The sequence below is a fragment of the Cetorhinus maximus genome, chromosome 16 (genome assembly GCF_964194155.1).
Source record: "Cetorhinus maximus chromosome 16, sCetMax3.hap1.1, whole genome shotgun sequence".
Taxonomy (NCBI): domain Eukaryota; kingdom Metazoa; phylum Chordata; class Chondrichthyes; order Lamniformes; family Cetorhinidae; genus Cetorhinus; species Cetorhinus maximus.
Genome location: NC_135894.1, coordinates 42,427,365 through 42,447,578, shown reverse-complemented (window position 1 = coordinate 42,447,578; position 20,214 = coordinate 42,427,365). Strand labels below are relative to the sequence as shown.

Genomic DNA, 20,214 nt, shown 5'->3' with positions numbered 1-20,214 from the left:
ACAGGCTCATGTTCCGTTAGCACTCCGGCTACACATCTTCCCTTTAACTCAATGCTGCAACTCTGCACCATCCCTCGCAGGTGCCTCCATTTCCCATCTCCCTGACATCAGGGCAACATTGCAGGCCAGGACCATAGATTTTAAGTAGCTGAATTGTCTCACTCATGTTCAGATTCAATAGGTAATTTTCCAAGCACTGTGCTGCAATTACCAAAATTAAAACTAAGCAGCAATAGAGGCAGCGTTATGGAAATTACCTGATCTGCAGGTTCTGGTGTATTTTTGGATAATTTTAGCCCCACAGCAAATTGACATGAAATAGAAGGCCCAGTCTGATTTTACTTTACAAATAAAATCAGGCAATATAGGTGGCCAATCTAATCCCCTCATTTTCCTGCTGGTTGAGTTAAATTAAAATTACTCCCTATGTCATTCACTTTACCGAATGCACTTCACTTCTAAAAAAATACTTTAAAATGTACAAATGTAATAAATTAGTAAAGGAACATGTGTGAGAGGCAAAGAGATACACTGGAAATTAGAAAAAAGGACAGATATACAGAAATTAACAAAAAAAGTCAGAGGGGCACACATCACAGAACAAAGTGTATGAATGCCTTTCATTCTCTTTCTTTGGCTAACGGAAGAACAGAAAATAGGATATGAATTGTGAGTGGACAGAAGCAGAAAGACAAAAACATTTACTTTCATTTTCTGCAAGCAATCTCATGGGAGAGCAACCGACTAGCTAAACTTTTATTTCTTGCTTTTGGTGGTGGTGGTGATGATATGTTACAGTTCACTCAGGGAGTCAGAGTTGTAGCACCATGCACTTTTATATGCATGTTGTAATCTGAAGCAATGGATAGTGATGGTAGAAGCTCCAATGTTCTTTCCATTACATGGCTGACCAGGGATTTCTCCCAGTCTTACTGCCTGCTTTTGACACCTGTTAGAAAGATTTGTTTGGCCTCATTTGTTTGCCCTGTTTGGCCGCATTGTGAACCTTCCTTGGACATCAAGTCTTGGGTGGGACCCAAACCTGGAGCTTCTGGCTTAGAGGCAGGGACGCTACCCATTGTGCCAGAAGACCTCCTCATTATTGGTACCAGTACTATTTCAGTGTTAAATAATGAGGTAGCACATTATTCCAAAACTGTTGAGAGTTAGGATTTTCCTTTGAGTGATGCTTTTCATTCACTTTTTGCTTTGCACCTGTGAGTTCCTTCCAAACAATATGTTTGGTTTTAGCTTTCATTTTCCTTTTATCTTTGATCGCATCGTTGCTCTCTTTTTCATTTGTAGTTTTGTTTAGATTTCTTCCTTTATCCTCAGCTGTATTGCTTTCATGTTCTTCATCCTGTGCATTCCCAGCGCCATCACCTTCCTCATTACTCTCCTCTTCTTCATCATCTTCCCAACTCTCTTCTTCCTCATATCTGTCTTTTACACTCTTGGTTTCACTGTTATAGCTCTTGCTTTCCTTTTCATCCTCCCTGCCCTCGCCTTCTTCTTCCTCAGCTTCCCCTTCCTCTTCCTCGCCCTCAGCTTCCCCTTCCTTTTCCTCGCCCTCAGCTCCCTCTTCCTCTTCCTCGCCCTCAGCTTCCCCTTCCTCTTCCTCTTCCTCAGCTTCCTCTTCCTCTTCCTCAGCTTCCCCTTCCTCTTCCTCGCCCTCAGCTTCCCCTTCCTCTTCCTCGCCCTCAGCTTCCCCTTCCCCTTCCTCGCCCTCAGCTTCCTCTTCCTCTTCCTCGCCCTCAGCTTCCCCTTCCTCTTCCTCGCCCTCAGCTTCCCCTTCCTCTTCCTCGCCCTCAGCTTCCCCTTCCTCTTCCTCACCAGCTTCCCCTTCCTCCTCAGCTTCCCCTTCCCCTTCCTCGCCCTCAGCTTCCCCTTCCTCGCCCTCAGCTTCCCCTTCCTCGCCCTCAGCTTCCCCTTCCTCGCCCTCAGCTTCCTCTTCCTCAGCTTCCCCTTCCTCTTCCTCGCCCTCAGCTTCCCCTTCCTCTTCCTCGCCCTCAGCTTCCCCTTCCTCTTCCTCGCCCTCAGCTTCCCCTTCCTCTTCCTCGCCCTCAGCTTCCCCTTCCTCTTCCTGGCCCTCAGCTTCCCCTTCCTCTTCCTCGCCCTCAGCTTCCCCTTTCTCTTCCTCGCCCTCAGCTTCCCCTTCCTCTTCCTCGCCCTCAGCTTCCCCTTCCTCTTCCTCGCCCTCAGCTTCCCCTTCCTCTTCCTCGCCCTCAGCTTCCCCTTCCTCTTCCTCGCCCTCAGCTTCCCCTTCCTCTTCCTGGCCCTCAGCTTCCCCTTCCTCTTCCTGGCCCTCAGCTTCCCCTTCCTCTTCCTGGCCCTCAGCTTCCCCTTCCTCTTCCTGGCCCTCAGCTTCCCCTTCCTCTTCCTCGCCCTCAGCTTCCGCTTCACCGCCCTCAGCTTCCCCTTCACCCCCCTCAGCTTCCTCTTCACCACCACCCTCAGCTTTTGCTTCATCACCCTCTCCTTCCTGTTCCTCATCTTCATCTTTCGTTCTCTCACATTTCTCTTCGCTGCTCTCACCTTCTTCCTCTTCATCTTCCCTGCTCTGGCCTTTATCTTTATCGCTCCCATCTTCCTCTTCATTGCTCTCATCTTCTTCATCCCTCCTCTCACTTTCATCATTTCCATGTTTCCCACCCTCATCTTCTTCAGAATCATCTTCTGCACTCTTACCTTCCTCACTATCATTTGGTTCATTTTCTTCTGCAGTGTTTCTTTCACCTTCAAATACATCTTCATTACCCTCATCCTCATCAGTTCTAGCTGTCCCACTTTCAACTTCTGCATTAATTTTGTTTCTTTTAGTCCCACCTTTCATATTTCCTCTAGCTTCTTTACTGTTGCTTTCATCTCCACCATCACTATTGTCACCTTCCTCATCATTGCTACCTTCTATTACTTCCTTTTCTTCTACTGCACACTCCCTGTCTTCACTCTGGTCTTGCTCAGTTTCACTTCTTCCTTTATCAATTTCATCTCCATCTTCTCCTGATTCTTGAACTTCTTCCTTACTTATATTTTTATCAGCAGTTGTACTCTCCTCGGTTTGGTCCGAATTGCCTTTTGCACTCATGTCATCTGCTATCGTATTTCCTTTACCCAAGGTTACATCATCTTCATCTCCAACAGCTCCTTTGTCTTCATCCTCCTCAATTTTTTTTCCTCCTTTTTCTGCATATGTGCTATCCTCTAATAATTCATCATCTACAATGGTCTTTTCAATTACTTTATTGCCCAGTTTCAGAACATTTATTTGTAATGTAATTTCTTTTCCCATTTCTGCATTTAAATTTTCCTCTAAATTGCCCTGTACCTGTTTCTCACAATGCATAAGCTTTGTTTCTATTTGTTCCTTTCCAATCTCTTTATCCATGTGCTCTTTTTGGAGAAAATGTTTCACTGATTTATGGCCTTTTAGACTCTTATTTCTATTTGCTTTTTTAATGCTTTTGTCTACACCACTATTTCTATGTTTGTTGACACTATTATTATTTCCTTCTTTGGTTCTCCTGTTGAATATAAATGCTTTCTTTTCACCTTTTGCTGCTGCTTCTTCACTTTGTTTTGGAATGTTTTGTTCATATTGCTCTGCGGACAACAATGAAGTTGGCTTGGCTTTTCTATTAACTGCTTTAAGAGGTATTTCAATTTTAGAACTTGTATCATCGTGAGACAAGTCAAAGATTTGACCAATCCCAGCCTTGCTAGAATAATTTATGGGCTTCTGTTTGCCAAATTTACCATGTGCTTGTGCTTCTTTGATGGCCACAGTATTTTGTCCCTCATTCATTGTCCCACTGTCATATAAACAGGTGTGTTTTGGTGTGGCTGACTGGTTCAATTTGGCTACAAAATTCTCTTTACCTGCTGTTTTTTCCTCCTTGCTAATGGCTTTACTATGACTATGCCTTTTATGTTTGTCATCTCCTACTGCTCCAAGCATACTTGTGTGCAAATTTAATCTTGGAGACGGAGTTTGCAGTGGAACTTTGGTAGACTTTTTAGCCTGGAGCTTAACATTGTAATTAATCTTTCTTTGTCCACCCTTACCAGAACTTTCACCTCTCTTCTACTCCAGATGAAAAGCAATGAATGGAAAGGAGAAAAGAAAATTAATAACTAGTACATTATAAAATAAATGAAAGGTGAATTTTATTCCCACACAGCTTTGTGTTCTGAATATTAAATTATGAAGCAGAAGAATGAGCAAGAAAACAGGCAAAGCACACAGAAATACATTTGCAATGGGCTAAATTAAAAACAGGAAGGTGACAATTGTGATTAAAAATGTATTTGTCAATTTAACTGCGCTAATCATCACAAATTGTGCTAAAAATATGATAATCAACAATATGGCTATCCAATGGCTTTCATTATGGCATCAAAACTAATGGTCTTTCAGCACAAATAAATACTACTCTGCAGTAATTTGAGGCAATGTCAGCATATTTTTCTCAGCATGCTGAAAAAAGGTAGCAAAGAAAAAAGACCATTTTAAAAATGCATCCTCTGATGAAGCAGAGAGCTCTACACTCCTTTACAGAGAGCTATAACAAAAATAGTACGCTGTGTTCACCACAATTGAATATTATTTGAACATTGATTGATTAAAGATGATATTTCCAGTTTTGCATTATTTAGAACCGATGGAGGTAAATCTCGAAAATAACTGTGTTCTTAATTGCTACATTCTACACTGTGGGAGACTAAACCCCACATGCAAGTTCTATCGTTGTAAAAGTGGATTTTCAATTTTATATTCAATAATTGCTTTATTAAAATTTTTTTTAAATAAGCATATCACCAAAATTATTTAATACTAACTGTTTTCAAAGTTTAGATCAGGAAAATTAACATTACTCTTACCTGTTCCTTGTGAACTGGTGATAAGGTCAAAGTCTTGTCGTGAGGATTCACAATCACTGTATGTGTCTGAAGGGCAAAAAATGTACAAGAAATATATTTCAAAATAATCAGATGATAAATACAGAATTATGAATATCAATAAAATAGATATTCGCAACTTATGTACAACCACTTTAAAATTGTTAAGTGCCTAAAGATTAGTTCTACATAGCAATCTGGAACATTCTGAAATTCCTGTCAACGCAACAGACAAGGTACAGGCCATACCCAACCAGCCCGTGCTTGCAAAACTCAAAACACAGTATCCAACATTAGATGTGAATTCGCTAAGTAATCCTCAGTGTGCCAAGAATTACGCCGCAACCAATTTAAGATTGTCAGACGGACTCGCACTGTGGCACATTTGCGTGTACTGGAAGCTACATACATTAATACACAGGGCCCTGCTCTTTGCAGGCAGAAAGAATATGTACATACATTGCACCTGTTTCAGCTAAACAAAATAAATGACAGCCATTTGCTGATTCATTCCTCAGAGCAATGCCTTGACCAACCAGCTGCCTGATTTAAATTTCAAACAACATCACTGGTGTATTCTCCAAGGCAACATCTCTACCAATCAGAGTCCACTTGCCAACCAATCAGCACTCTCTGCATACACAGTATAAATTGTTTTTTCTCTCATATTGGTATTCTTGTGAAGTGTCCTGATGAGTGCAAGGTGAAAAGCTTCGACATGTCTCTTTTTTCAGCAATACTCAAGTTCTGTACTACCAAACGACTATTTGTAACCCAGCTTTGTTTTACACTTTCAAGAAGCTTCCTTATTCCTCATACCAAAATGAACCACCTCATACCTTGCTATATTGAATTTTATTTTCTAATCATCCATCAGATTTCCAGAATATCATTCATTAACCATCCATTATGCATCCCCACCCTTGCATTCTGTATCCTGAGGTCACCTTACCATGTTCAACAAATCAGTGGTGTCGCCAAGGCCTTTATCATTTTCCTCTTCAGATTCTTCTTCAGCAGAGTTTCTCTGAGAATTTTTTATCTCTTTGATCCTTGGAACTGAAAAAATACATATATTTGATTAATATTTAATATCAAAAATGATGTCAATAAATCAAAACTAATACATCTCTATACTCCATGTGTGCACTAATGTAGGACTAAATTTCAAGATGGAAGCATTTCAAAGTACAATGGAGATAATTTCCTTCACATACCATACCAAACCTGCAGCAGTGAAAAGGACTGGTATCTGCCAACGTACTATAACTTGATGGTACAGTACAGATTCAAATCATTTCACTTCACTAACTTGAAGTGATTTAATTTTGCTTATACTCTGCCTCTATTTCCTTAAAATTAAGTCTCTTAAACTGTATGTTCTGGGACCTGTCAAATAATTTTCCTTCAATTTTGAATGTTAACATTATAATGCACATGTGAACTGTAACCTACTGTTCTAAGTGACCTCAATCTCCACACGAGTACTTAATTTAACTTGCCAAAACATCAGACATTTTTTTTAGTGAATGCTCACATACATGACACAAAATAACAGTTCTGGGTGGATCAGAGACAAGGACTGCAAAATATTCCAGGTTAGTTTGAGGTTTACTGAGCCACATGTTAAAATACTGGCCCAAAACCAATTCAAGGCATATTTAATTCACCTCAATCTTTTAATGCCTTTGTATTACTGTAATTAATTTTCAAAAATTTCAAATTGCTTTTACATGAAAGCATCTTATAATACATTGATTACTGAATGCTGTTAATGGATCAGATCACCACTTACACCTGGAAGAGAATATAACTGCTTTGCAATTGCACTTTAAGACTTAAGAAATAAACATTTATGCATCCAGTTAGAGTAAGATATACAATGTTTCTGCTTAAACTTTAAGTACAGACACATAAATAAAATCTGTTTTGATTGTTACTGCTAAGGCATTACACACCACTAATCTAAGCAAATGGAACTATGGAATGCAAGTCCCAAAACATCTTCAAAAATCCTGTAATTTCATGTAATGAAAACAACTTATTTAGTCACTATTATTTAGTGGCGCTGGCTATGAGTACATTACCTATGTTGGGAGATGGTGATTCTTCAAAGATTTGAACATCACTAATTGGCTTTGAGGCAACGAGGTTTTCTTCAGCAACTTTCATCCCAGGAATTGTCTGACTACTGATGGGCAGGGAGGAATTAAGGAGACTAGCTCCAATTGGAGGTAATGTGCGTGCCAGCTGACCAAACTTATCTGGAGACATTTCCTGAAAATAAAACTACAAGTAAACAAAATCTTATATACTATAAACAAAATCAGGAGTTACATTTTGGTACTGTTCTTGCCAGCTAATGAACAAATAATTACCATGTCATCAGCTAATTTTTCCCTCTACAAAATCAAAATTTGGGTAAGCTGCCATGATATAACTATCATATCCTTTAGTTGTAAAGTACGAAACTCCTATTATCAAGTTCAACTTGCAGTCTTAACATTTAAACAATCCTCAGCGGACAAAGTTTCACCATTTCACAATAGTGAATATTAATTCCTGGCACAGAAGGCAGTGTGGGACAAGGCGCAGCAAGGAGATATCCTCTACCATAATGCATTCCCCCAAGTGGCCAATATAAACTCATATTCGAAACAAATGTATGGAATCTAGGTGTAGATTTTGGCATCCCTCGAGGTAGTACAGACCTGTAACTGGTATGACACTTGGCATTCAATGGCATTACCACTGCTGAATCCCCCACTATCAACATCCTGGGGGGGTTACCATTGACCAAAAACTGAACTGGACTAGCCACATAAAAACAGTGGCTACAAGAGCAGGTCAGAGGCTAGGATTCTTGTGGTGACTAGCTCATTTCCCAATTCCCCAAAGCCTGTCCACCATCTACAAGGCACAAGTAAGGAGTGTGATGGAATACTTCCCACTTGCCTGGATGAGTACAGCTCCCACAACACCCAAGAAGCTTGACACCATCCAGGACAAAGCAGCCTGCTTGATTGGCACCCCATCCATAAACATTCACTCCCTCCACCACCAGTGCAGTGGCAGCAGTGTGTACCATTTACGAGTTTCACTGCAGGAACTTACCAAGGCTCCTTAGGTAGCACCTTCCAAACCCATGACCGCTACCATCTAGAAGGACAAGGGCAGCAGACACAAAAAACACCACCAGCTAGAAGTTCATCTCCAAGCCGCTTACCATCCTGATTTGGAAATATAATCACCATTCTTTCACTGTCGCTGGGTCAAAATCCTGGAACTACCTCCCTAACAGCACTGTGGGCATACCTACACCACGGACTGTGGTGGTTCAAGAAGGCAGCTCACTATCACCTTCTCAAGGGCAAAAAATGCTGGCCTAGCCAGCAATGCCTAAATCCCATGAATAAATTTTAAAAAACAATAAAACAGTCAAAACATAGAACCGCTAACACTGAAACAGGTCATTGTCCCTAACCAGCCTGTGTCACCATTTATCCTGTCTGCAAATAGTGCTAAGCACATTTACCTACTGTTCCCATATCCCTTCAACCATTCATTCATCTATCCAATACAATCACAAATGTTAACATAGTTTCTGCCTTAAACTCTAATCCTGTAAGCCTTACAACTCTGTAATAAATATCCTAAATCCTTTACACGTATCCTTGTATCAACAACATTTTGTTCTAGGCCTCTCAGAAAAAACTGGAGATATTATATTTTGATAATAATTGGAATTTTTTTTTGCACTTACTCGTTCTCGACGCCTAATACGTGCTGATAATGCTCGACGTAATGTGCTAGGTGTACTTGAATTGCCCAGTGTCGTAGAATAAGTATCAGTCAAATAATTCTCATTTATGTCATCGTCCTCAATCACAACATTTGCTGAATCTTTTGGTCTGGGTGTGGCAAGTACAAGCATGTGACATCCTCCACAAGCAACCTACAAAAGATATCAAGGAAGGTAGCACTAGTACTTAAGTCAGTGGATATAGAAAACAATTCTATGAAAGTTAAGGGCAGCAATGGAATTTACAGCAACTGGCAGTGTCGTGATCTTGCCTTGGAGATCACCTCGCAACATGAAAAATAACTTTTGTCATTGATCTCCTGGTGTAGCATAGCTTCTGCGTGCATTGCTCCTCTGACAATTCCAGGAAAGTGTGCCTTGACCTATATTTGATTGGAAGGGTATAAGCAGGTAGGAATAATCCTTCTTCTGCTTGGTGTTACTTCATGAAACTCCTTTGATTCTTCTTTTATATAAGCCAAATAAAGAGGAAACATTCCAAAAATCTCCAAACAGTGACTAAAACCTATTCTGAAAAGCAAGCAAAACAAAATTCCAAATACCCTATTCATAGCAACATGGCCCATTAAATGATTCTGCAGTGCTTAACCTTAACAATTGTTCAGATTTTACGGTCAGCAGTGAAATGGCAGCATTTGCTGCTAACCCTAAATAAAGCTGCCCACAAATATCCAGCAATTTCTGTGGTGGAATTTCACATTTCCCAAGTTAATTTCAGTTATAGGGGATCTCTGGCATCCAGCAACAGTGATGTAATTAAACAGGCTAAGCAGCCAACCAATTAGAAGAATTCTCAGATAACAAATTGGGAAGCAAAACGTTCTGATTATAATTCATTTTTTAATCATTTTACAGACAGAAAAATAAAATTGGACTATATACATGAATTAAAGTAAAAGCTGAAATATTAAACAAAAAAATTAATTTTCAAAATTTAGGAGTTTTTATCATAATGGAGAAATTTGATATTCCACAAGCGTAAAATTAGATTTCAGGGTCTTGTCCTTAAAAACCCAGTTATACCCCATTCAACAATGTGTTACTTTCTCAAGGGCTCTTACAGTGAAGCTAATAAAGCAGAGAGAGGTAGTTCACATCAATTCAAGTTGATTTCCAAGATTTCCACTTGCAAGGTCATCACCACAGTACCATGTGGAGGAACAGGGAATCACTGACAGCAAACATCTGGATTTCCGCATTCAACTGCACATGTATGAAAATCAGAAGTTGTTCTCAGTTTCACAGAGAAATGATGAAAATGCTGACAGTTTTGTCGTCACTGCAACTGCAAAATCTGGGCCAATAATGTGGATAGTAAAATAGCTTGGAACAACGAAAAACTGATGTAATTCACTCAGTAACATTGCAAAATTGTATTGACATCTAATTGATTTTACTTCCTGCTAATTTCAATATACTTTGAAGCTCCACTCTATTTTGGATAGGAATGTCCACTGCCCAATCCAGGCCCCTCCAAAAAAATGGAAAGGTGCATCATATGGGCAGAGATCAATCAGGACTTATTTACATTCAGTGGCATGCTCTGTTATAACTACAATGCACCTTTTTAGGGATAATAAAACTTAAATTGGCCTCCTACAATTAGCCCTACTCAACCTCTGTCAGAAGCAGGAAATATTACAGCAGGAGGCAACACTGTACAGCCTATAAAGCTGTAAAAAGGAGTAACAATGCTAACAGTTTTATTAACTGCATTAGTAACAATACACTGTAGGAAAATATAAAAAAAACTTCAGTCAATACATAGTTGTGCAATATGCTGATTTTGTCACCTCAAATTGATCTCAACCTTAACAATAGCTCTGTTGACAAAACTTCACCCTGTTACACAGAACAAACTGCTCTCCCTATATATAGCTAAAGCTTGAAAGTTCAAAATCCTTCCAGTTCATGTAGACATATAATGGCATTTTACACATTCAAAATTACATTTAACTGGATTTTAATGACAGTATAGAATATTATATTAAATACTTACTGATTGAACTGCTAACTTCAAAAATTTAGAGCAAAGAGTAGGTTTGAATTGATTGGTAAAATTCTCTTCCCCAAGTCCCAACTTGCCATGACGTCCATCTCCAAAGGTATACAAAAGGCCATTACCTACCAATAAGATATAACCAATGATAAAAGATTGACAGTTGGAGAAGTCTGCTGCACTCTCTCTTAGTAAATTGTATGAACTGACACAGCCCTGCTAAGCTTTTAGGGTATGCCAGATTTTTCACTTGCGCTCAGTGCTGATGGCCACTGGTGTAAGTGCTCCCTCACTCGCTACGAGTCCAATTGTGTCCTTCTGCATACTAAACCTGATAATATAGTACAGCCCAGGATTAATTATTACTGTAAATTAAACCAATGCACAGAAAAAAACATGAACCCTCTGGAATTTCCCCAGTCTTTGGACATTCAAAAAATAATGATCATCACGCCATACAGATTAAGTTAGGTTCACACATCAGGTTTATCAAAGTCAATCCTAAACTGTTAATCTTTAACATAGCAGATATGAACATAGGGCATTTAACTTACAGCTCCTTGGCTCTCAAATACGATACCCCTTGCTACACTTCATAATAATGCTGAACCTAGATCACGGTACATAATACAAAACTTGCATGCAATGTTACAAATTTACCTCAAAAGGGCCTTCAAGTTTTGAATTCTGTATTAAAGAAACATGACAAACTCAAGAACCGACACAAAGCTGCAAATACATTTTTCTGCTGGGGGAAAAAGATCTCCTTCAACTCCTCTTAATGGGATACCCAGGAGAGCATGCCCAGTGCAGCAAACAGTTTCTTAAATTCAGGTTTTGTAGTCATGTGTCATTCATCTGTCAAAATAGGCTGTTTTTGGTTTGACAGTCTCTTAATAAATGCTGGACACAAATTCATTAATTCCTGATTCCAAGGAGCTTTACCTAACTGATTAAATTCAGCACAAAACAAACAGCCTTTCTCCACAAAACTTACAGCACGGTCTCCAGTAACAAGTCTCATTTCTTGAAGGAGTTACTGTGGCTACATTTCAAACATGGTTAGATGTGGATTCTGTGCACCATTGCAGCCTAATCACAGAGTACTTCACCAAGTCCCTCTTTATTAAAAGACATGTTAAAAGCGTGGTGAAAAGACTGTTGCTGTAAAGTTAAGCCCATGGTGAAATATATGTTACAATAATGATACATATCTCAGGCTAATGGAAGGTGACCTGGGTGAGAAAATGTCACTATAAAATACATAGTTTTAAATACCAGAAAGCGTGCTAAGGTAAAACCCATCCAGTCATACATATCCAAGAAGCAGGGTCAAATCCTCGATTCTTCAGTTTGCTGTCTTCATTCACTTCATAATTCAGGTTTGGACCATGACATTTTACGAAGTATACATTAACAATGGATTATTCTCAAAATATATTCAAAATGGAAAGCCATCCAACGTGGCTAAGAATAGCAAACAAAAGCAGTGAGGAATGAGAGAAATCACCTGAGGAATGAGCAACAGTAGAACATAGTAGTACAGATTTAGCCAGGAAGCCAATAATAAAAAGGAGCAAAAATTTGCCAGACACAGCCAACAGCAAATAAAACCAGGAGGACAAGGTGCACAGTGATGAGGATAAGAAAGGGGGAAAGACACCAGGTGCAACTTAGAATAGTTTGCAGAGTGAACAATCAGTGATGAGCGAGAACAAGGCAGCACTTATTACTTAATTTAAATTGATTACTTGAAACACAAGATGTTTTCCTTTTATATGTTAACACTGAGGTATACTTTCTGCACACAACAGAAAATTAAGATGGTAGCAAGGAAAAGGGGTAAAGTTGAATATTGTTCCACTCCGTATCTGGTACACACTTTCTCTCTGCTCCAGACAAATATACTCATTCTCTCTCTGTCTCTCTCTCTCTCAGAGCTTAGTGGAACAAATGGAGTGCAGAGACACATTTTAAATATATACACGTTTAATATTTTGTGTTTTCCAGTACTGCATTAGAAAGTATTGCTGACTTCTGAAATATTCTGTATAGTTATATTTAAAAGGACACTTATTTGCACAAGCCTTATTTACACATGCACAATGAGGGCAGTGATGTCATCAAAACAGTGTCAGGAGTTAGAAGTAGGATGAAAATACTTCATCTAGAAGTTTGCCCCAATATTTGTCTTGCAACAAACGCTAAAGCACAAGTGACTAAAATAGTTTAAGAATGGAAGATATGTAAAAATTGACTTCTTATTCTTTTGAACTCAAATCGAATTTGGAGATTGAGGGGTGTGCAGTGAACCCAAGTTATGCACAAAAGCTTGCAGATGTTTGTGATTTACTTGTTGGAAAGTATATCCAAAATACGAATAGCAGGCCTGTTGAATGTCTTAAGGGGTGATTTTAGGATCTTGTACACTCAGTGGGGAAGGCATGCTCAAAAGGAATATTCTTTACCTCCATTGTGGTTTCCAGGGTCAACCTCTGCAGAAACTGCTCCCCCTGGTGTTGCAGTGACAATAGATGCAACCTTGAAAGGAACCTCCTTTAGCATTAGCTTGACTCAGTTGGTAGCACTTCCCTCTGAGTCAGATAGCTGTAGGTTCACATTCTGCACTTATCTCCATTATAATAACTTTCAATATTACATCTATATACAAGGTTTTTGACAAAACACTAAACCAATATAAAATATAATTTCTTGTTTTCAGTTATATGCTTCTGAGCATCAACACAAAAATATTACATACCTGTCACTACAGCAGTATGATTCTCCCCACACGAAATAAACCTTACATTCTTCTTCTTCAACTGTTCTACCACCTTTGGCAGTGAAGATTCAAAAATGAATGTGCCATGTCCTAACTGGCCAAATTGGCCAAAGCCAAATGCATACACATCCTCCTCTGTAGACAGACCAAACACAAAATACGGGGTGAAGCTGCGCATAAGAGTACAAAAGTTACCAACAAAATGTAAAAGTTGAAAATGGTTCCCTTGATTGTCAACCAAATCTTGTGGTCAGGAATCAACGTGTTCACTTGCATTAGATATAGACAATTTTAGTGCCATTTTGCAAATGGAAATATTTTTGGCAGGTCATTTAAAATAGTCTTAAGAATTTGCTATCTTACAGACCAGAATTTGAAACATTTGTTACCATGAAATGAGATAAAGTGCTTGCATAAAAATGATGTAAAACAAATGTAGAATTCCATTGGATGTTATTTTTAAAATTCTGATACCCACTCATTACTACACCAAAACGTAAAGAAGTTTACTGAAAAATAAGGTGTGCAGGTAGAAGAAAATTTGGATCATTGGAAATAACAGGATAAATACAATGATTTATATTCCGTAAACTCAATATGAAGAACCAATTATCATCAATTCCTATACTATAACAGACGCACATAGAACAAAGGGTTTGAAAGTACACCTGTTTTTCCAAAAGTTTCAATGCTTCTTTATTTTTTTCCCCTTTAGTGGCAATTTTAGATAAATCTACACAGGTCAATTTTAAGCCTAAATATAGGGAAGCAACTTTTATACCAGTGCAATTTAATTTGATATATATCGGAGTGTGATTTTTCACATTAATCTTTGAAATCCACTTTGACAAACAGCAAATGTACCTGCAAGGACAATGGTATGATCTCCCCCACAGGAAACTTGGTTGACTTTTCCTGAAATACCAGTGACAGGCTGAGGGATCCGATGATTTATTGGGTGATCAAGTAGTAATCCCAGCTTTCCATTATCAGATTCTCCAAAAGTGTAGAGCTGTCCACCTTCTGTGGGAATCAGATAAAACTGTGTTGTGGTAATCCAGTTACTGATGCCTCTACTATGCTAACTTGAAACTGCAATCATTGGGTAGCTGATTCAAAATTCACAAAACTTTTAGAACCAAAAATAAGCAGGTGATGGGAAATGGAACAAATACTTTAAAATTGCATAAAGCAGGCTTGCAAGGACAGCATTGCAGTTGCATTTCTGTAACAAGATCAAATCTGTAACTGTAATTTTTTTTAAAAGTTTGGTGCAAAAATGTTACCCATTCAGAAAAATGTCACCCATTCAGAAAAATGTCATGGTCTTTTACATTTCTCTACTTTTGGTTTGCAGCACTAGAAACTTATTGCTTCCAGGCCTACAGGTGAAAGGAAAAGCTAAATTTATTCTGAAATTTTAAAGGATATCCTTGCAAGGAGTTTTAGGGAACATTTGTAATGAATTGATCGTGTGAATGTCGCTATATAAGAATTCAGCAGATTTAAATTACAAATGAATCAGGGTCAAAGTGAATTGAACTTAGAACAGAAGGTAAAAGAATAATGAGAAAAAGCAATTGTCTAATTATCATGCCATTCATTATTATGAAGTTTTGCTACTGTGGCAAATATAAACATTTGAATTTTCAGTAAATCAATAAATGATTGATTTGCACAAACATTCACCCCATTTATCATCACATATGATTTGAGTGAGGCAGACAAGGACTGGAAAACTTGTGTCTCCAATCTGAATTCGATGAAACCTTGCATGCATTGGTGAAATCCAAAAAGGTCAGACATCACAAGTGACAATGGAAAAGCTTTAAAACAGACTTGTCACAGTGTGTTTTGATGTACTTCTTTGCAATAATGAGCTATTGTCAACCAGATTCTAAGACCTTGAGGTTGGCAATGTCTTGAAGTCTTTCAGGTAGTGTGTCATGTGATGCCTTTCAAAGTGGTCACTCAAAAAATGTGTGGCCTCAGAGATGTCACACCTTAGGGCAACACATCTTCAAAGCAGCATCCATCCATCCATTAGCTCAAATAACCACTCAATTACCTAATCATCAATGTTTCCCCCACATAGTCTTAGCCCTTTGTCTGGAATTTTACTTCAATGTGGAAATTTCCAGCTGTTGCAGACAAATTTTGTATATACAACAGAGCTGCTTTAAAGGGTTTTTTGTTCACCCGGCCCCTATTGAACTACAATACCCAAATTCTACCGAGATAACCAGATAGATAATTGATAACAATTGTGCAAAATGAATAATGTTTTTTCAGCATTTTATGCAGTTTAAGCCACTAATTAAATGTCTGAAGTAACTGGGTTGTTTAGTTTGATAATTCTTTCGTGTGGCTAACCAGGTTGATATTTGTACCAAGATCAACAAAGATGTTTTGAGATATTTTGATACTGCCTTCGAAAACTGTAGGCAAAGGAGCCAATAAACTTGGCCCAGAGCATGACAAATGACAGGTTGTTCAGGTTGGCAGCCACTGGATCCTTGATCATGGGGAAAATCTTTGTGGGTACTACAACCCTGATGACAGTTTCGCTTGAAAACAAATCTACTACAGAACACAAAGGGCAGAAATTGTCATTTATAATTGCAGTGATAATTGAGCTAACAAGGTAAGGATTTTGAGGAGGAAGGAGGGTAAAAGTATATTAAGAAACTACTGCGAATATTTTATAATGTAAATAACTGAGAATGAAAGGATTAATAGAGGAAAGAATAACGTTACTTCCATCTTCAGCAAGTATTTAAAAATGGTTGCTAAGCAGTATTAAAAAGTGTAACTGTGAGGTTCACATCTTTAAGTATTCATAACCTATACCAATATTTTTGATTCCCATCATGTGATAGTTTCGTTCAGTAAATTTGTTGTGTCACTGTAATTTGAAATAAATTTTGGTCACAGTGGGGCATGAAAATCACTGGAGAAGCCAGGCATCCTGCAAGCAATGCAATAGGAAGTCTACTGGTATTTAAAACATTTGATACTAAAGATTATAAACCTTGTGAAATTTGAAGCATTGTTGTCCCCCAACAGCTAGGAATTCCTTCTTGCCCCATCTGAAATATATTCTCCATCCCACTTTAGGAAATGCATCATTCTCTGTCAAAGACTGGACAATGAATCTATTCTCAAATTTCTGCAGATACCACTCTGGAGCTCATTGCACCTGTGGTTTCCATGCCTTCATCTGGGGAAGATTATCTACTCAGTGACTCATAGATGATACCACTGAAATTACCAGTTTGTTTTGTCATTTCAGCAAGATCACATCTGACCTGTTTTTCCTGACTCATTACAGATCACCAGGCTAACTAGAGAAAGGCATTTTCAGTTGCATTTCATTCTGCACTGCTCTAAAAACACTTTGTTGAGATGGTAATAAAATGAAGCTGTATTTTACAGCAAAATACAAACAGCAAATTGGACCACGTTTTTCAGATAATTGCACGCATTCAGTACATAGAAACAGCAATACAGTTTGAAATGAAAATATTTAACAATGGCAGTGCTTTAAGTCAATGACAACAATAAATGCATTTTACTGCATGGGGCTAAAAGGGTTAAATTATGAGGACAGATTGTATAGTCCAGGCTTGTACTCTCTGGAATGTAGAAGATTAAGGGGTGATCTAATTGAGGTATTTAAGATGATTAAAGGGTTTGATAGAGTAGATAGGATATATACTTCCTCTAGTGCAGGAGCCCAGAAAAAGGCAGCATAACCTAAATTACAGCTCACCAGTTCAGGGGTGATGTTACTTACACAAAGGGTTGTGGAAATTTGGAGCTCACGCCCCAGAAAAATTGTTGAGGCTTGGTCAATTGAAAATTTCAAAACAGTTTGATAACTTTTATTAAGCAAGACTCTTAAATGGAATCAAGATGGATAAATGGAGCTCAGATACAGTTCAGCCATAATCTAACCAAATGGTGGAACAGGCCTGAGAGGCTGAATGGCCTACTCCTGCTCCTAGGTTCTTGTATGATATGGCTAGTAAACAAAATAATAAGCTTAAAGCCCTGAATTTGCTGTTATTAATACCTGTTACAAAGGCAGAATGGTAATATCCACAGGAAACCCAGCAAATTGGTTTTCCGACATCTACTTGGTGTGGCACACTGGCATTGTTTTTGCTGTCAAGGCCGATTTGTCCTTCAGAATTGTCACCCCACATAAAGAGGTTCCCATTCTCTAAAAAAAGATGTTCAATAAAACAAGTAGACAAATTAGAAATAAAAAGAAAACTATAACATGTGGAAGTTATTCCTTAAATTTAAAAATAGTATTCAAATCAAAAACATGCACACTTTTTATAATAACACATTAAACATAATTCCACACTTGCACTGTATTCAGAAAGCAAAAACAATAAGTAAGGAAACAATTATTGCAGTAAACTGTGAGCACATTAAAATACATTTAAGTATAACAGATAAGGACTAAGGACATATCAAAACTGTTGAATTAATATTTTCCTTGGTCTTCGCAGTGGAAAAAGAGGATACAATATCAAACATACAGCAAAGGCTGGAAATTATTGAGTAAGATGAACCTAGTATATACATTAGTATAAGTTAATAGAAGTTTAATAATCTATTAAACAGAATTTTTTTTTGGAAAATATATTTAATAGGGTTGAAGCCAGACAAATCATAAGGTCTAGCTGATTTCCACCCAAGGATATTAAAAGAAATTACCCGTCTTCCAGCATTTACTTAAAATTAACAAAAATAATAAACATTGCATCATTCGTTATATTTAAATTGAGAATGCATTAGTTATACATTTTCAAAGCTTGCTGGATTCAGGAGCAGTACCAGAGACTGGAAGTCAGCAAAAGCTAATGCATGGCAGTGAGTATTAGAATTCACAGGGGCAAAATATGGGCTACTCAGAGAAAGCCAACATGGTTTCGAGAAAGGTGGGTAACAAACCCAATCGGGTTCTTTTAGATGGTCACTGAGGGGTGACTTAAACAGAATCAATGGATATTATCTACTAGGATTTTCAGAAGTTATTTGATAAGGCTCGGCGCAGAACATTTCCAGCAAACATTATATTTGAGTCAACCTTTAAGGCATGGATAGGAAATTAGTTTGAAGTTAGAAGCTGGGGAATGGGGAAAAGGGGGACTTTTCTAAATTGGCAGTGATAAGTAGTGCCTCCTAGGGTTTAATGTGAGGACTGTTACTTTTCACACCATGTATAAATGCCCATGGATCAGATTTTCGCAGAGTCGGGCCGGCTCCAGAGAACTTTAAAAATGGTGGGCAGGACCCAGATGTGGAAGTCTCACCCCTTTTCTGACAGATCCCATTTTTTGCTGGCTGTGGGGTGAATCACAGAGGCTAGAAGCTTGATCCCAGCAGGGCCATTTGAAATTAGTGCTGAGTTCAAACAGACACATTTTTGCTGTTTTAAGGGCCTTATCCACAGTGTGGGAGCCAAGAATTTATGGACTAGATACAAATGCTCTTGAAGGGCAGATAAGGTCTGTTTAAGTGTCATGATCTGAAGTTAATTAAATCCCCAGCCCTTTAAACATGGAAAATACCAGGCTGCTGGAATGCTTTAATTGACAGGCCATCTGGTGTAGCTTATAAAAATTCCCATCTGCTATTTTAATTGAATTCATTATTGACATTTCCCAAGGGCTGTTATTACAGCAGAGTTTCAAAAGCCCCAAAAGCAGTTATCCCTGCAAGGGGGTTGAGGTGCCGAATTCACATTTTGATTGACTGCTTAAAGAGGTTATTAAAAGATTAGCTGTCTTTGATGTGGTTACTGAACAGAATTGACCACTTGAGAGGATTTAAAATCTCTGAATGGGTTTCATGAATGAGAGTTTTTTTTTCTATATCAAGCATGATATAGAAAACTCCATTAGATTGTTTGAAATGTACTTTTTTCATTTCCACATGGCTCCTGAGGTCTGCCCATAGTGAATGCTAGATAAATGCCTATGGGAATGGGAATATGAGATGGCATTGAGGGTATGAGGTGGCATGGGGGCTGGTTGGGAGGCAGAAGTTGACATGGAGGGGGCATGAGAAGTAGTTGGGGAGGTGAAATGAGGGCTGGAGGGCCAAACACTTCCCCTGTGGCTGCCTCTAATTTGCTTCCAGGGTTGGCAGGTTCGATTTAATCCTGCTCCTGCCTCCCCAGGGTGAAAATTGCACGAGACAGGGCCTTTTATATCAAGGCGCGTCAGCGAGTCGGAAAATTTCCCGACTCAAGCTACCTGCCCCAGTAATGAAAATCCAGCCCCTAGACTTGGAAATAGAGGGGAATATGTCAAAGTTTGCAGATGATTCTTAGCCTGGAGGTATAATAAACAGTGAAGAAACAAGAGCAGAAAGTTGCAGAAGGATATAAATTAAGCAAGTGGACAAAACAATGGCAGTTCCAGGTTGGGGATCAATATAGCACTAAGGATATATTATGCATCAGAAATTGCTGGATGGGTGGGTGGGTGGTGTTGACGAACAAAGAGATTCAGGGGTCCATGTACTTAAGCCATTACAAACTGGGTTTAAATTACAAAAAGCAACAAAAAGGCTAAAAGGGTGCTATGAGCTTCATCACATGAAGTATTCACAGAACACCGGTCAGAGCCAATTGGGGTATTATGTTCAATTGTATTAAGCATCTCACTAAGGAAGGATATAGTGGACTTT

General features: G+C 38.6%; 1 protein-coding gene across 3 annotated transcripts in view; it reads right to left on the bottom strand.

The window, feature by feature from the left end:
- Positions 1 to 523: 523 nt before the first annotated feature.
- Positions 524 to 20,214, bottom strand: part of rpgra (retinitis pigmentosa GTPase regulator a) — a 60,794-nt gene continuing 41,103 nt past the window's right edge. For all 3 annotated transcript variants that reach the window (XM_078559763.1, XM_078559765.1, XM_078559764.1), the window contains 9 exons: positions 17,579 to 17,728; positions 14,368 to 14,526; positions 13,483 to 13,638; positions 10,722 to 10,846; positions 8,663 to 8,854; positions 6,987 to 7,176; positions 5,852 to 5,958; positions 4,882 to 4,947; positions 524 to 4,084 (listed from right to left, as the gene is read on the bottom strand). In XM_078559763.1, coding sequence (XP_078415889.1) covers positions 1,115 to 4,084; positions 4,882 to 4,947; positions 5,852 to 5,958; positions 6,987 to 7,176; positions 8,663 to 8,854; positions 10,722 to 10,846; positions 13,483 to 13,638; positions 14,368 to 14,526; positions 17,579 to 17,728 — 4,115 coding nt within the window. In that variant the 3' untranslated portion in view covers positions 524 to 1,114. The remainder of the gene's footprint in view (positions 4,085 to 4,881; positions 4,948 to 5,851; positions 5,959 to 6,986; positions 7,177 to 8,662; positions 8,855 to 10,721; positions 10,847 to 13,482; positions 13,639 to 14,367; positions 14,527 to 17,578; positions 17,729 to 20,214) is intronic.